This window comes from Myotis yumanensis, unplaced genomic scaffold (assembly GCF_028538775.1).
Source record: "Myotis yumanensis isolate MYYU_CA2020_CCGP unplaced genomic scaffold, mMyoYum1.0.hap1 SCAF_6, whole genome shotgun sequence".
NCBI lineage: Eukaryota > Metazoa > Chordata > Mammalia > Chiroptera > Vespertilionidae > Myotis > Myotis yumanensis.
The window spans coordinates 31,058,916-31,077,109 of NW_027223757.1; the positions used below are offsets into that span (position 1 = coordinate 31,058,916).

Genomic DNA, 18,194 nt, shown 5'->3' on the forward strand with positions numbered 1-18,194 from the left:
CGTTCTTCATCCTTTATCAAGTTCAGAGCCATCCTGCCCTTCCCTTTCCCCTCACCTAAGGTGGGCCCTCGAGTTCACAGCAGCACCATTTACAACAGCCAAGACTTGAAATCAGCCCAGGAGCCCCTCAGTAGTCGAGAGGACAAAAAAGCTGTGGTACATCTAGATAATGGAATACTATTCAGCTGTAAAAAAAGAAGGAAATCTCACCTTTTGAGAGATCATGGATAGACATGAAAGGCATTATGCTAAGTGAAATAAGCCAGTCAGAGAAAGACAAATACCATATGATTTCACTTTACATGGAATTGAATGAACAAAATAAATGAACAAACAATAGAAACAGACAGATACAGAGAACAGACAGCTGTCAGAGGGGAGGGGGCCGGGGGCTGGGTGAAATAGGTTGAAGGGATTAAGCAAAAACAAAACACACACACACACTAAAAGCACACTCACAGACACAGACAACAGGGGGCCCTCGAGGTAGAGCGAAGTCGATGATCTCCAGGTGTCAGACCCTCTCAGGGCAGGCAGAACCTGGGACGGAGGTTTATTCCACTGCTCCCATTACCCTACCACTCTAATGGACTCCTTCCCTCCCTCTGAAAGGCTTTTCCGTATGTCCCTACGTCCCACCCTCCTCGCTCTGACCCAGACTTTCAGGAGCTGGCTCAGTGGCCTCTGCACTTCGTCAGGCTGACCTTGAACCGCCTGGACTCGCCTTGGCCATCAGCGAGTGGCCGGTGGATTGGCCACTAGGGGGCGTGCGGGGTCCGGGCCGCCCCGGCGGGTTGGCAACGCCCCGAGGGGAGGACCTGCCGCGAGTCGGGCGGAGCGCGGGCCGGGGCGCGGCCACCCCACCCGGACCGCCCCCCAGGCCAGCCCAGCCCTCTCCCCGCCCCGCACGGGCTGCGAGCGGCCGCGGGTTCCGGGTCGTGTGACCGATCAGGCGGCGGCGCGGGCGCTGCGTCGGCGAAGTTTCGACGGCGGGCGGGGGCCGGGCGCCGGGCAGGAGCGGCGGAGGGCGGCCGGCAGGAGGAGCGGGGCCCGGGCGCTGATGGCGGGCGGCGGGGCCGGGGACCTGGGCCGGGGGGCGGTCGCCGCCGCGGTGCCCGAGACCCGCGAGCACCTCTTCAAGGTGCTGGTCATCGGCGAGCTGGGCGTGGGCAAGACCAGCATCATCAAGCGCTACGTCCACCAGCTCTTCTCGCAGCACTACCGGGCCACCATCGGGGTGGACTTCGCGCTCAAGGTGCTCAGCTGGGACAGCCGGACGCTGGTGCGCCTGCAGCTGTGGGACATCGCGGGTGAGCGGCGCCCGAGGCGCGGACACGCGGAGAGCCCGCGGCGGGCGGGGGCCTAGGGGCAGGGGCGTCCGCCAGGCTCGCCAACCGCCGGGACCCAGGGGCCAGGGGCCGCTGTTCGGTCTCCGCTCGTCCTCCGGCCGCGGCCTGGACTCGCCCGGGCACGGTTAGAACAGAGACTAAATCCACGCGGGAGGGACGCGGTCGGGTGGACGCGGTCAGGGCAGGACAGTGCGCCGCGCGGTAGCTGGGGAAGTTAGCGGCGGGACCAGGGAAGTCAGTGCCGGGAGCAGGAGCCTGAGAGATGCTCTGCTCAGTCCGCGGAGGGCCTTCCATATCCCAGGGATGGAAAAGAGCCCTCCACTCCGCTCCGCGCCCACCAGGCCCCGGGTGAGGAAGCCTAGAGGTCTTTCCAGAAGTTTGAACTCGGAACGTGGACCCGCTCATAAGCACCAGGAGGAGTCCCGGGAGGTGGCCGGCTGCTCCATTCAGCTTCCACCTTCCCAGATGAGAACTGAAGTCCCTGACTTACCCAAAGTTACACTTGTAGGTAGGGACACAAGCAACCTGGAGACCAGGTTCCTTTCCCGAAGGTTTTTCACCCTCTGCCTGGGATCCCAGACCCTGCTTCATGAGTGAAACTCCCCTCTGCAAGTACTGCTCTCAGTTCTAGGCGAGGCCACCCAGGGGAAGGTTTTGGAAGGCATCTCTGGAAACTTGTTGCTCCTCCTCCTCTCTCTAAACCAGCGCCCCACCCCTGCACCCGCTTCCCCCATCTGTTTTCCTGGCATTTGCTTTCAGCTGTCATTTTGGAGCATAACACCCCTCTCTGAGGGGTACCTCTTCTTGCTCTAATTTGTGAACTCTGGGTGGTGGGGTGGCTGGGATGTGGGTATTAAAAAAGATGTCAACTTTTGGAAAGTTTAAATATGGAAGTGGTACCCTGTTCAATTATTACCGGTGCTAAGAAGCTCAGCATTTGCCTGGGAGCATGTTCAGGGTTGGAGAGGCCATCCTTGATCCTATAAATGCATAAACCGAAGCCCATACCTTCTACGGTCACCCAGCTGGTAGAGGACAGGGACTGTGGGGACGCAGGTCTGTGCACTACGTAGTGCACTATTCATCCAAAGCTTATTGCATATGAGAAAGTATTGAAAAGTTATAACCCAGGTACTCATTTACTTAAGAACAGACTTCCCAACTTCAGATATGAGAATAAATTTATGTTCATCAGTCCCTCAGAGAAAGGGGGATCATCAGCTGGGTGTTTCGGTTCCAGAAAACCAAAAGTTCGTTTGAAAAGTCATCTTTTGAAGCCAGAGGCTTCTTTCGAAACACTTCCTGCTATTTCATAGAACACTTCTGAACAGTAGTATTGCTTTATGACTGTCCTGGATCCTAACGATTGTCGTGCCATGTGATACTCATTCTCCCGGAATCTTCAGTGTAGCTGTAGATTGCCATGAAGGTGATTTTAAACCCCTGCGTAGGAGGCTTGTTGACTTTGCATTAGTCTTTATTTAAATAACGTGGTATTTAGCTATTAAATTATGATTAGGTCCCAGTGCAGGCAAATAAAAGGTTTATACAGCATACAGTGGGGCCTTGACTTACGAGTTTAATTCGTTCTGAGACCGAGCTCCTTAAGGAGCTTGTTAAGGAGCTGGTTAACTCAAATTACTCTGTCAACTCAATGCAAAAAATCGGCTGAGAGACAGCTGGTATCTCAAAAAACTCGTTAGTCGGGACACTCGTAAGTCAAGGCCCCACTGTAGTTGTGTTTTTAAGCTTCAAGGAAAAATGCTGATGTTTAGAGACTTGGGAAAGCAAAAACATGTTTTCTTCTTGGGTATCACCTCTTCTTTTTTCATTCTTCCTTAAAAGACATATACATCTAGGAAGGACACATAGTCTTTATTGGATTCTGATATATATCAGCCCAGATGGAATATCCTTGCACTTTTGCCTTAAAACACACACACACACACACACACACACACACAAGGGATTCCTGGATGTTAGAGACCATTCAGCCCACCATACACACCAGCAATTAACAAGATTAGACATAAACTTATGAGGTGATGGGAAATTATTGGGGTCACCTTATAAATAAGGTTCTCAGAGATGAGAGGCAAAAATAACTTGGCTTTAACTTAAGGTTTAAAGAGCTACATCGTTAACTATGTTTGGTTTGGGTATTTGAATCCTAACTCATACCATTGGAATTAAGTAGTAATGATGTAATGAAGGCCAACTGGGGCCCACTCCAAAAAGTTCCCTTGTGGCCAAACATACTTACCTTATGTAGTAACAAAGTTGAGTCATATTTAAATCTCAAAGGACAGAAATAGTCCTTAATTGCAAAAGAGTAAGTAGAGCTGGCCACTTGATATGACTAACTTAAGGTGTGGTGTTATTACGAGCTAATTTTTCTGTTAATTTAGAGTTAGGAAATGTGGAAAAGAGATTATGTCCACTCTCTGTACTTGAGAGCTTTGGCAAGTGTGACAGGCTGGCGTTGTCCAAATGCTTTTTGTAAATGCTGCCAAGCAGTTTCAGCTAAACTCTTCAAAATAAGAAAAATAGTGACTCGTGGGTACAGGCCTCAGGAAATCCTTTCTTAACCCATCAAATGAATGTGGCTTTAAAATACAGATTCAGTTTAATATAATTTTTGTGTTAGGCAATTGCTGTCTCTTAACTCATACCTGTTTTGAGATTGCTACTCAACACATACTGAAATATATTAAAACTAGAGGCCCCATGCACAAAATTTTGTGCACTGGCGGGGGAGGTCCCTCAGCCCAGCCTGTGCCCTCTCGCAGACTGGGACCCCTCGTTCCTTACCGCCCGCCTGCAGCAAAGGAGGTGGGAGAGGCTCCCACCACCACTGCTGCACTTGCCAGTGAGCCCAGTTTCTGGCTGAGCAGCGCTCCCCCTGTGGGAGTGCACTGACCACCAGGGGGCAGCTCCTGCATTAAGCGTCTGCCCCCGGTGGTCAGTGCGCATCACAGTGACTGGTTGTTCCGCCATTTGGTCAATTTGCATATTAGAGTTTTATTATATAGGATATTGCAGTCTCTGGCAAGGTGTTAAAGAGAGTTTAATAAATGCATACTAAATTAAGATGTAGCAAGAGATGTCTCTAATCTTCATTTATTATATATTATAGGTGAAGTAGTATTTGACTTACTACTTATTATAAGCTTATTAGCAACTATAGAATTTTCCATGTAGGTTGAATGGCTGGTCTAGGCTAAATCTTTACAAATAAACAAACAAATTTTGTCCATTTAGATCTAATATAATTCAGCCTTCATGTATTGATTGAAGTGATTTGCATTTTTAGGAGAGGCAGCTTTTTATCTCTACCCTCCTAGAGTTTTCAGCTGGGCCTGAGAATCAAATTGATGTAAGATAAGTTAACAGTAGAAATTTACTTAATATAAGTTTTACATGACCCAAGAGCCCTCATAAGGAAATGAAACCCCATGTAGCAAAACATAGTTTTTTAAAAAAAAAAATGTTTTTATTTATTTTTTTTAGAGAGGAGAGGAGTAGGGAGAGAGATAGAAACATTGATGAGAGAGAAAAATCAATTGGTTGCCTCCTGCACAGCCCCTATTGGTGATTGAGCTCAAAACCTGGGCATGTGCCTCTTGGTGAATGGGTCAACATTCAACCACTGAGCCACACCAACTGGACAAAACATAAATATTTTAATATAAATTGAACAAAAAGATGCCTTTAGTTCAAAATAATCCTAGCCCTAACCAGTTTGGCTCAGTGGATAGAGCATCGGCCTGCAGAATCAAAATAATCCTTATGCCAAATGGCATTTTGGGGATTAAAATTCCTTTATAAAAATCTGAGTAACACTCCTTTGGGCCATAGAACAAATCAGCAATAGCCTACTCTGAAGTTCATGTAAATATTATTAACCAAAACATAAAATGCATGCTTGGAAGACATTTTAAATTATATAAACCACAGTTAGATTTAGTGTGTATTTTTTTATTCCCATCCTAAATTTGAATGTTGACCTTGATTTTCTTGTTCCAGCTTGTATATCAGTGGTTCTCAACCTTCTGGCCCTTTAAATACAGTTCCTCATGTTGTGACCTAACCATAAAATTATTTTCGTTGCTACTTCATAACTGTAATGTTGCTACTGTTATGAATCGTAATGTAAATATCTGATTGCAGGATGGTCTTAGGCGACCCCTGTGAAAGGGTCGTTCGACCGCCAAAGGGGTCGTGACCCACAGGTTGAGAACCGCTGTTGTATATTGTCAATTACTATATCTATTGGCCTGTTCTTGTTGTATTTTATAACTTTTAACCCTTTATGAACAAAATATGGACTATTCCCTCTGACATATTCTTGATATTCATAATATAATAAAATCAGGGACTATTAATGTTCAAGTTTCTTCTAAATAAGAAGAAGCAGGACTTAGTCTATGTAGTTTGTATAGTCTCTGTTTTAAACAGTGACTTTCCAAGGGCTTATTGGTGGTCAATTACTTAGTAACTCATTTATAGGGATTTTAAAAATATTTACTACATCTGACTCCCGTACAACTTTGCCATCCTCAGTCTTACTCAGGTTCGACTGCTTTACTGAATTATAAGCAAAGCTTATTGTCTCATTTTACATCTTTCAATCTTCCTCAATATTTGAGTCCTGAGACACTTTTGGGCACCCAGTCTGCACTGTGCATTCACAATTGTACAGGCAGTATGGTCAGCATGATAACATATGTGTTACCCATATTGAAATTCCTTGACAATGATATATCTATTGCCTTTCCTTATTTATTTATTTATTTATTTATTTATTTATTTATTTATTTAAATATGTTACCATCCTTAGTTGCCTCAATTAACCCAAGCAAAAAGATGCTCAGGTTAGATGTCAAAGTTGTGTATAGACAGACAACTGGTAAAAAGTACTAAACTTGACTTTGCTCCCAACCATTTGCCTAATCATTCTATTGTTTGAATTAAATTATAAACTTTTGGAGATCCCATAGTCTAAATACAGTGAGGTGTAGTAACTTGACCAAGAAAACATAGGTATCAGTAGCACTGTACAGAGACAGGTCTCATGACTGAGGTATGAAAACAATCAGCTATTAATAATATGTCCGATTTGGGGTTCACTGGTGATATAACAGCAGTATAAACTCTTGTCTAAATTTGCAAATGTTCTGATCATTCTTATATTAAAGTGTATGACTCATATTTTATACTCATTATAATTATCATATCTTTATGTTATTATCCAGAATATTCAGTTATTATACTTCTCTTAATTATTACTTCCAAGGTAGATACTTTTTTGTTTGGCTCTATCATTTTTGTGTGTGTGCATTTCCAAACTATGGGCTTTTGACGATAACAAAACTGTTTGTTGGTATGTGGTTGCAGAACACACCCAGGAAAAGCAAGGTAGCAGATGCTTATCTTGTCTTCTCTGTGGCATCACTGATTAAACCAGTAAAGCCATACATTAGTCTAGAGATGCAGCGTTATTTTAAAATATATTTTAGGAAAACTTTTATCCATCACCTATGTGTTATCCTGATCTTTCAATTTTCTTAAGCTTTTGATATGGAGTTTTAATAATTCTTATTCTATTTTTAAGTGTTCCCAGGACTTCATTTTTATTCAGGTATGATGGGGTCTACACATCAAGAGACTATAGCCATTGTAAACAAAATTTGTTACTTAGGGTTCCCAAGATGAGGGAGCAGGCCTCAGCTTGCAGGACCTCCTTGGTCAGGTGGCAAGATGAGTGAGGGGAAAGCATGGGCAAGAGCCTTGATTGTGGTTTTTGTAGGAGGGGATGTGCAAGGCAGCATAGACAAGCTGAGCAAACTTAAGTTTGGGTCGTTGGAAAGATTTCATTGGGCGGGGCTATAGGGTGGTCCCTAGTTGTCTAATAGCTGGCTATGGGGTGATTTAGGGCCTGAGGATAGAGTCCTAGACTGCAGGAGCCTGCAAACAGGAGGCTGATGGAGGGTATGGACTCTGCATTGGTTGGTTTACATATCAAAGACATACTCTCAGCAGGTTGTCTCTAAGAACTAGCTAACCCTGGGAGGGTCAGTCCTTCCCTTAAGTCCACAAGGCCCTAAGATGTCAAAGCTTCATAAAATGTAGAAAATAAAAAGCCATTATATATTATGACTAATATATATTTCTAGGCATTTATTAAAATAGATTGAAAGTATACTTGCAAAGAGGAAGACTTTGAAGGCCTTAGATTTGTAACCCCAAAATAGCATATTCTTAAAATAGTAAGGATTTCACACTTAAACAACACTTACCTAATAGAGAGTGGGTAAGTTGACAAGTTTAAGTTGTATTATGGTTGTAGAGATCTTCTCTTGAATGGTAAAAATAGTGAAAGCATAAATGTAGGGAAATTTCTGGAGGACATACAAGTTCAAGAAAAAAAAGTGCTTTAGAATTGAATTCAACTATATTGTCAAAAAAGCTTTTTAACTTTTTGCAATCCAGGAGACTAGGAATCTGTAATTTCCTCCTCTTCTTTTGAATGAGATGAACCACATAAAAATAAATACCTAACAGAGGGTTGATTTAAGGATCTCTGTTAGTCTTTCTAACTGATAGATGACCTTACATTCTCTTCTTCCCAATCTTTACATTAACTTCTATCCAGATATTTGCCCTAAGCATCTTATGCAGTGATTTTTTTTTATTGCTTCTTGAAATTAAGCTAAATCTATTAGGTGTGTGCTTTTTTTATTGTGGCTATATGGTGTCTCCTCCATCAGACTCATGGGAGGTACTTAAAATGCAGATTATTTAGCATCAAACTTATCAACAGACTTGGCTTCATCTGCCAAACATCACCATAAAGTCAGTTATCTCACCTAGTAAGTATGTGGCTGGGCCATCCAAGGCTGGTGAGCAGAGCCATGAAGTTTTTATGGACTAAAGCTGATGTTTCACCACTCAGCTATTCCTTGGCCATATTCCATGTTTTTGTGGTTCAATCAAATGTACATGCCTTGCTGCGAGGCCAGCTAGGAAATCTAGGGCTTTAAAAAAAAATTGATATTGCTTCTCTAAATAAAATTCTGCGATGGGATATTGGGGTAGGTAATTAGCAATCCTCCATACTTAGCAAATTAGAATTCCCAGAGGTGAGGCCTAGAGATTTGCAATTTACCAAGCCCCATGGGTGATCTGATTTATACTAAAGTTGAGGACAGCTGTTATGTCTCCGAATTGCAGGGATAGGGCATGGACCCAGATATTTCTGCATCAAAGGTTTCATTGTTGTGTTATCCCCCTATCATTTTACATAGGGCTCAGTGGTTGAGTGTTGACCCATGAATCAAGAGGTCACCGGTTCCATTCCTAGTCAGGGCACATGCCCGGGTTGTGGACTCAGTCCCCAGTAAGGACCGTGCAGAAGGCAGCCTATCAATGATGTTTCCCTCTCATCTCATGTTTCTCTCTCTATATCCCTCACTCTTCCTCTCTCTCTAAAAAAATAAATAAAAACACATTAAAAAATAAGAAAATCAGAGAAATGAATGGAATTGTGTTATAACATGTAACTCCTTTTACCTTCTTAGTAGTACAGTATTAAACTGTGAAATTCAGTGCATATCAAATTTACACTCAGATGGTGCTAATTTGATGCATTATCTTTTAAACTTCTTTTACTGAGAATAATACAGTTATTTTATGGAAAATTATGCAAGTAAGTGCAGGGGACGGGGAATGTGCAAGTAGCAGTACAGTCTATTCTCACATGGCTTTATTGGTTACTATTATGGTAGTTGTTTAAGAAATTGTTTTACTTTTAACAGTACCTATAATTCTAACATGTTAAATACTAGAGTGTAATGCTGGGGCAAGTTTATAATAGCTTGATAAATTAGTAGCACAATGAGTCATAAACTTGATGCCTAAAAATAGCAAAAATACTCATGTGGTTACAAATTATAGCCCTCCTACATGTAAAACCCAAGACACATTACAACATCACATTATTACCTAAATCAAGCTGTATAAAGTGTTAAATGGACATATAATCATCCTTTTAGAACCAATGATTGGACTTAAAGTTTGGGTCTTGATCTATCAGCCGCCAACCATATCAGCTTGTTAGAAGAGCTTCATCTCTGAAGTGCACAATGAGATTTAAGGATTTTTGTAAACGGTTTTACATGCACTAATTAGAAATTATGCATTGTCATACAATCACCTTGAGCAAGAATATGTAGCTCAGTGATACTCAGTAAGTGGGAAAAACTAAGCACTTATACTTGGAAAAGTAGGCACCAATTGTCCTAGTGCTTGATGTGGTTTGTCATTGTGAAATTTATATTTTTAGTTTCAAACAACATTAAAAAACATTTAGATTATTTAGTAAGTAGGGTATGAAAATAAAATATTGAGACAAACCTTAACAAACTAAAGGAAACCAGTGATTAAAATCATAAGAGAAAGCATCTCTGGCCTGTATTAGGGCTGTGCTATGGTACTTCCTGCCTTGGTTCTGTTTGGAAGCATGGGAACATATGGAGCAGTGTATACCCAGAAAATACTTGGCTAACAGATCAGATAGCACACTAGATAACCAATCAGCCTAGGATATTTGAGGAACTTTATTTCCCTGGGGTTTTATTTTCTCAGCTACAAAATAAGAGAGGTTTGACTAGATAATACAGGTTGTTGTCTTCCAGTTATAATATTGTCCACTTAAGTGTTTTGTCAGAAAAGCATGAAAGTGTTCTCCTCCCTCCAGTAAGAAATAGCCACAGGACTGGTCAAAGAAGGTGGTGCTGCTTAAGAGTTCTCCTACCATCTGAACTACTTCCTCAGACCTATTAAGAGGAAGATCTCTCGCCCAGTCAGTGTGGCTCAATGGTTGAGTGTCCACCCATGAACCAGCAGGTCATGGTCCGATTCCTGGTCAGGGAAACATGCCAGGGTTTTGGGCAGGATCCCCAATAAGGAGTGTCTAGGAGATAACCGATCAATGATTCTCATCATTGATGTTTCTAACCCTCTCTCCTCCATTCCTCTCTCTGAAATCAATAAAATAAAATGAAATGAAAAAAGAGGAAGATCTCCCTGGTCCTGCTCAGTTTCCATATTGCTGTAAACTTTAATTTTTAACAGACCCACACCACACAAAACAGAACTTATGCAGCTGTCTTTGTAGTGAATAACTGGCTTTCTTCTCCACCCAGTCCTCTCCTGTCTTAGGACACAACCCAGGAGCATTCAGCGTTGCAGGAATTTCACTTATGTATTTGTGGAAAGTAGAATCTCAGAATAATAAAGATTTTTTGGGGACTAAACTTATTATTTTATCCTTCCATTATTGCATTAAGCAATATCTAAAATTGCATAATGGCATAGTAGAATTTGAAGGAGAAATATATTAATTCAGGGTAGCTTTGCATTTGTTACTATCAATAAAATGTAGGTAAAGCATGTTTTTCATCATGTGTTTTACTGGAAAATGTCCTATCGCAGTGTTTTTAACATTGGTCAGAGTTATAAATCTCAGATTAGTGTTGATTGCCACTCATGTTTTCTTAGTTCTCTACTCAGTAACTTGGCCGATTGAAGATATAAGCTTTAAAAGTCAAGGCAACTGCAAGTTCAGAATGGCTGGCATCATATTCCCATAGGTGTGTGGGAGTCAGGAGACCCAGGTTCAAGTCCCATCTTCTTTAGTCATTGCTACTGAATCCTGGTCAAGCAGCTCTTTGTGTGTTTTTTCATCTGTCAGATGAAGATGAGGACCTTTCTACTCCAAGAATAGTGTGATATCAGATAGTAAGAGCATGCTTTGCAAAGTCCTATATGATATGGTAAGCAGATGTTTTCCCCCCAAATTTTTAACCTTTAAATTATTTTAAAAGTACAATATTTGAAGAACTCTGTAATTTGATCCTTCTGTTAATAGCGCAACCATGGTGCCACTTTTTGTTCTAAAGTAATAGGTTTGCATGTGTCTGCCTTCTTAAAAAAGAGCAATCTTGTATATCGAGTCAAAATCCGGTGGAGATGTGAAGGAAAGATAAATTTTGAGCATGAAATCCTTTATCTCATGTCTAGTCCTAATCTTTTTCGTTAACATTTAACCCACTATACTTATCTTCTTCCTGCAAGCTTCATTTTCTCCTATTTTTGTCTCTTCTTCCTCTATTCCCAGCTTTCTTTTTTCCTTTAGTACCTCTCTTCTCTTAGACCCAGGGGAGAGGAAAGTGATGGACTCTCTACTTTAAGTACTGACCTTGATGGTTATGGAGACTGTGTTGTACAGGGGCAGAACAAAAATGAGTTACTTGTGTACTCAGGCCACATGATCAGCCACTCTGCTTTGTGAGTCAGCTCTGTGTGTATGTCCTTAATTGCACAGTTTATGTTGCTGTGGAATGGGAGATATGTGTTTATAGCATTATTCTTAGCGTTAGAGGGGTTATATCTAAATTGGGACCCTGTTTAAATTAGGAATGTTTAACCTCTTATTATATTTTTTTCTAGGACAGGAGCGGTTTGGCAACATGACCCGAGTCTACTATAAAGAAGCTGTTGGTGCTTTTGTAGTCTTTGATATATCGAGAGGTTCCACATTTGAGGCCGTCTTAAAATGGAAAAGTGACCTGGACAGTAAAGTCCATCTTCCAAGTGGTGGCCCTATTCCTGCTGTTCTCTTAGCTAATAAATGTGACCAGAAAAAGGAAGGTAGCCAGATTCCTGCCCAGATGGACCAGTTCTGCAAAGAACATGGCTTCACTGGATGGTTTGAAACCTCCGCAAAGGTGAGATCTGTTTTGCCTGAGTATCTGCTCTGCTGTGAGCTTGTAAATATAAAGTATTTAGGTGGACTTAGGTGAGTGCTGGTTGGAAGCCTGGAAAAAAGTTCAGTCAACAACAGCAATGCTTAATGCTTTCAAATTGGTTAGTGGGAGGTGAACAGGACAGATTTCACATTAAAATGAAAATGAGCTATTATTCAGAGTAAATAACAAATGCCATTTTCTGTGAGCTGAGTCTTTAAATGAAGTCTCATGCACCTAGAGTTTATGGGATGAAGCACAAGCATTTTTTAAATTTTTCCAGAAGGCTAGCAAACCTAGGACCATGTCCCTGGTGAAGATGTAGTTCATGTGCAAGGCTAGCAAAGGCACTGAAAAAGTCAGAGAGATGAATTTGGATGTCATTTGACGAGTTTTATATTAACTGTGTATGAAATAATTTGAAAAGGAAGAAAGTATCAATATTTGTGACATGTTTCTTCATGAATAGTAGAGTGAGAATTTTTCTTTGACCCATATGGGAAGCTGGATAAAATGTTGTTTTGATCCTTCATGGTGTGGTAGCTCAGTTGGTTAGAGTGTTGTCCCAATATGCTAAGGTTGCAGATTCCATCCCTGGTCAGGGCACATACAAGCATTAACCAATGAATGCATAATTAAGTGGAATAAGTTGATGTTTCTCTCTCTCTCTCTCTCTCTCTCTCTCTCTTTTTCTCTCTCTCTCTCTCTCCCTCCCTATATCCCAGTGATGGCGAACCTATGACATTTTCTTTGTTAAATGGCATTTAAATATATAAAATAAATATAAAAAATATAAATCTTTGTTTTACTATGGTTGCAAATATAAAAAAATTTCTATATGTGACACGGCACCAGCGTTAAGTTAGGGTTTTTCAAAATGCTGACACGCCGAGCTCAAAAGGTTCGCATCACTGCTCTATCCCTCTCTCCCTTTCTCTCTTTCTCAAACCAATAAATAAAATAAACACACACACATAAGTCACTTTTGAAAGTCTTAACAGCCTAGATATGCAAGAAAGCAAAGGTGAAAATCACAAGCACAAAGTATTGGAGGGTGGAGGGTGCTTGTTTGTGTGTGTTGGAAGTTTCACTTTAGAGGTCAAATAGCAATCAGACTTATGTTTGAGAAATTCTGTGATGACAAACAAACTCAAAACCATAAGTTTGGTGTAATCCTAGCACAATGCCAGTTTTTAGTATGCCTTCTGTGGATTTCCTATTTATATATTTAAAAAAAACATTGTACTTACTAATCACCTACGTACTACCAGGTTGTTTTTAGCTTCACGCAAAACTCACTCTAAAAGTGGAAGATTGTTTGGTGCCTCTTATGATCAGAATAACATTGAGTGATGATGGAGTCATGGGGAAAAATAGTGTCCACTGGAGGTTAAACAGAGAGGTAAACATAGAAATAGATCTCGATGTGCATATGGATACACACAAGTATCTACTGAATGTCTGTTGAGAGGCTCTGCTTGGAAGCAGTGACACCACAGAACCAGTCGCTTACAGAGTTCTCAGTAATTTTAAATGCTTCTGTTCTCCTATAAAAAGAACCAGGGTTTCCTGGAGAAATGCCTGGTTTCAGGACCATGGGACAAGCAAGTGAAGACATGCCTGAGATATTTTGTGCTGCCAGAAAGTAAGAAACTCAAAGTGTGATGGAGACATATCACAAAGGACAGGAGCCTGCATATAGGAGCCCCCTTATCTAAGACAATTTGAGCAACAAAGTAAATAACATTGTAATACTATGTACACAGAATAAAATAATAATCCGTGATATGAATAAATAAGTGGTAGAGAAGAGAATTGTAGAATTACAGCTGATAAATGTAGAAGGAATTATGGAAATAGAAAATCACCATTAAACACCACAGCAATAATTGATTGAAGCTAAAATTAATGGAAAAAAGTATGGTGAAACATAGAATATTTACATATTTTATTTACTAAGTACATAGGGAAGAAGAGGAATCTTTCAGGGAGAAACCTGAGAGATAGAACTTTAAGCAAGTGGGCCTCATACACTGACAAAGACATCACTCATGCCTTATTCCTGTCCAAAATGCATAACGAACTTAATGCCAAGGAAGCATCAAGCAGACCCAAATTAAGGGATATTCTCTGGCCAGTACTCTCTGAGAATGTCAAGTTCATGAAAGTGAGGAGACTAAGGAACTGTTCCAGATTAAAGGAGACAGGAGACATGACCACAAAATTCAGCTGCTCACCTGGACAGTTGGTATAATTTGAATAAGGTTGATAGAATAATGCTGATAATACTGTTATCTAATTTCCTGATTTTGATAGTTGTACTCGATTTATCTAAGATGTTAACATTTGAGGAATATGGGTAAAGGGTGTTTAGGAATTTTTACTATTATTGCAATGTTTTTGTAAATACAATTATTTTAAAATATTAAGTTAAATATTTTAAAAATCACAGATTTTGCTATGTGTTACTGATTGTCTACTTGATGACAACTTATAAATCTATTACACAAATGTGATAGGTAGTGATTCCTTAGAATAGTGTTAATGGACACCACACCTCCAACATTGTTTCAGGTCAATTTACATATGACATCTAAAATTAATAATTCACACTAATAATACAGGAAAGGGGGCATGAGGACTATATAAATCAACTAAGTCGAGGGCCTGTCTCGTGCTGCCTGACACAGAACTGGGCTGACCAGAGATTTAAGCAGACCAGAAAGAGCCTCTGGACAGGGAAAACTCCTGCAAGGATAGATGAATAGCTCCTCACTCGTACTTTACCGTTTACCCATACCTTAAAGCAGTGGTTCTCAACCTTCTGGCCCTTTAAATGCAGTTCCTCATGTTGTGACCCAACCGTAAAATTATTTTCATTGCTACTTCATAACTGTAATGTTGCTACTGTTATCAATCATAATGTAAATATCTGATATGCAGGATGGTCTTAGGCGACCCCTGTGAAAGGGTGGTTCGACCGCCAAAGGAGTCGCGACCCACAGGTTGAGAACCGCTGCCTTAAAGGGAAAGCACAAGGCCACAAAATATACCTAGTAATGGTTAAAGTTAATCCCAACTTTTTCCCACTCTCTATTTCCCCATAGCAGCAATTTTCCATAGAAACTATAACCAGATATAAGCATAACCTCTAGAGATGGTTGGAGTCTCTTCTCTCATGAGACTCCACAAGAGAAGGAGACAAGACTACTCTGTGGAGTGGCTTTTCCTGCTTGTCCTCTCTGCTCAATGAAACCTGCTTTTCCACGTCATCCTCTTCTCTGTCTGGCTCGTGTCTTGAATTCTTACCTGTGCGAAGCCAAGAACCCCTCTGGCATCACTCAGAAATGGGGGAGCAACATGATGGATTTATCCCATTTTAATATGGTGTGGCCCCTTGACCTTTTTCTTCATAATGTATCCAGAATACTTGAATTAGATGTTGAAGGGCAGGGATGTTTTTCATTTCATTGCTTCCATTTATGTGAGTGGCAACTCAGAGGTGGGTGAATATTTATTTGCAACCATCAAAATAGTTTTTTGAACCTCAGTGGCAAAAAGTTTAAAATAGGAACATCCAAAAGGGTGATCTTTTGTAAAAAAAAAAAAAAGAGGGTTCCATAGCCACATTACTCAGTAGCACTGAACTCTTGGCTAACACTTGTGTTGGAGAAGCTGATAGCTGGGTACTTATAGTGTCCCCAATGAGGAACTTTCCTAGTTCCTGTGAATATTCTCCAAGTGTTATTCAGTGGATTAATCCTCAGAATTGATCCTGTTCCTTATTTCTGCTCTACAGGACAACATCAACATAGAGGAAGCAGCCCGCTTCCTGGTGGAGAACATTCTCATGAACCAGCAAAGCTTTCCCAATGAAGACAACGATGGGGACAAAATTAAACTGCACGAGAAGGCCTTGCCAGCAGAGAGCAAATCCCAGTGTTGCTGATGTGGCTTCAGCTCCTCTCCTGCTCACCAGATGCAGCCTGACTTGATTTCTCCATTTGGAGCAAATTCCTGAGAAGGGATTGAGGTGGTGGATGCCCTGCTCTGTGATCTTCCCAGAGCTGTGCTTAACGCGACCGTGAGGGCACTCTGGGAGCCTTAGCTGAAGTGGGTGTCGGTGTCTATCCTGAGCATGGCTCTGCACCTTAGAGTGAGCACTTGGGCTTCTCTTGTTGTTGCTGCTTCTGTCAGGTGCAGGATAATGTTTACATCCTTCTTAACATCTTTGAAAATGACAATGCTCAAGATTTGGTACGAGTTGCAAGTTGTGGCTCTTAGTGTAAGCACTGGGGTGGTAATGAACTTTCCCAGCAGTCTTACAGTAATTGTACGAGCCTATATTTTTGTATTCTATCTTCACTTTTGAGGGAGGCTTTTAGACTGTTAGCCACAGAAGGCTTGAAGTTTCTGTTTAGCAAGGTTTTCCCCCTCAAAACTTCTAACTGGAGCTAGTTTTGTCAGATCTATAACAGTCATGGTCAAGGAAAGGAGTTATTCAAAGGTTAGACCCAAGGTCCCATAGTATGAATTGTGAGAGAAACAAGGTTGTGTGGTTTTATATAAAGTTCTGGGCATTTAAAATATAATACATGAGGAAGGTACGTCTGGCTCACAATATTTGTATTACCATTCAATCCAATTAAGAACAGAATAAATATTTTGACTGATGTCTTTGTTTTGAATTAATGTAGCTCTACCAGGTAATATGGGGTATATTTTTATGCCTTAGAATACTTTGTCTGTTTACTTTTACTTTTATTGTTAAGGAACTTAATGATAATCATGTGAAAGGTACAACTTCTCTTTTTCAGTGGGATATTTAAAGGTGTTTGTGACATAATCCAAAGCTAATATGAAATGAGGTATAAAAAATGTCTTATACATTATTATGAACTTGGATAGGAATGATCCATGCATTTATTAATAGCAGAGAAAAAAGCTAGCACAGTATTACACTTGATCTGAGAGGCACAGAATTATACTTGATCTGAGAATAAATAGTACTCATGGTCCGTAAAATGGAGCTCATTCTTCTCACCAACTGAGCTTTGCCTGGGAATCACAAATATGTTTACACTAGAGGCTCAGTGCACGAATTCGTGCATGGCCAGGGTGAGGGGCCTTGGGTGGTTGACAGGCATGCCCTGCGCCCTGGTCAAACTCCAGTCAAACTCATGGTCAAGGGGACAATTTGCATATTACCCTTTTATTATATAGGATGTTACATTTTTAAGTAACTCTTTGACCTTTTCTGACATGTATTCAAGGTCCTTGAGAAAGCTGGCAGAGGCTTATTTAGCTTTCAAACCAATTTACATACATAAAGAGAGAATCTACAAGTTTCAAGTGAAATACTCTCAGAAAAGGTGGGGAGGAGGCAGGGGTGGGTAAAGTCTCTTCCCTTATTTTCAACAGGGAGAATTAAGCCTTATTTTTAATTTGTATTTTCCCTTACAATCAACCCAGGGTAAACATTTGCTTATGTATACAAGGGAGAATATAGAGAAGCCCATAGCTTGCATATACATGTAAAAAATAACAGTAGCAATAGTAAATAACAATAACTAAATGCTTAGCTATAGGGGGAAAATAAAATGCACAAGTGTATATTATTAAAAAACAAAGTTTAACCAAGTAAATTGGAAGGTCTAATTGTCTGTATTAAACAATTCATGAGTCCAGCAGCATTCCATTGAGCAAGTAGAAGAGTTCTCCAAAGGGCTATACAAAAAGGGACAGTTTTAATAAGAAAGGGAGCTATTAACAAAAGAAGAGAAAGGACCATTTTTAGACCAAGACATTTTGGGGGAGTGGTGGACAGCCAGAGTTTTTTTTTATGCAAATTGCCTCTTTTTTCAATGGGAGATAGGGGTTGGGGATGAGAAGGCCCAGGTCACACATTACCTCATTAACCAGAGAATTTCGGAGTGGTTAACAAAGATTACCTTTCTGAACCCTGGCCTGTTTGGCTCAGTGGATGGAGTGTCGGCCTGGGGACTCAAGGGTCCCAGTTTTGATTCCGATCAAGGGC

General features: G+C 41.0%; 1 protein-coding gene across 1 annotated transcript; it reads left to right on the forward strand.

The window, feature by feature from the left end:
- The first annotated feature begins 1,017 nt into the window (after window positions 1–1,017).
- RAB32 (RAB32, member RAS oncogene family) lies at window positions 1,018–16,831 on the forward strand. Its single transcript, XM_070417856.1, has 3 exons — window positions 1,018–1,310; window positions 11,862–12,139; window positions 15,957–16,831. The coding sequence occupies exons 1-3, from the start codon at window positions 1,061–1,063 to the stop codon at window positions 16,104–16,106; spliced, it is 678 nt and encodes a 225-aa protein (XP_070273957.1). The 5' UTR covers window positions 1,018–1,060; the 3' UTR covers window positions 16,107–16,831.
- The last annotated feature ends 1,363 nt before the right edge of the window (window positions 16,832–18,194 follow it).

Excerpts from the sequence above, each read along its gene's own strand:
- RAB32 (XM_070417856.1), top strand. The coding sequence starts at position 1,061 with ATGGCGGGCGGCGGGGCCGGGGACCTGGGCCGGGGGGCGGTCGCCGCC. Across the intron at positions 1,311-11,861 it reads GCAGCTGTGGGACATCGCGG|GACAGGAGCGGTTTGGCAAC; the intron begins GTGAGCGGCGCC and ends ATTTTTTTCTAG. Across the intron at positions 12,140-15,956 it reads GGTTTGAAACCTCCGCAAAG|GACAACATCAACATAGAGGA; the intron begins GTGAGATCTGTT and ends TCTGCTCTACAG.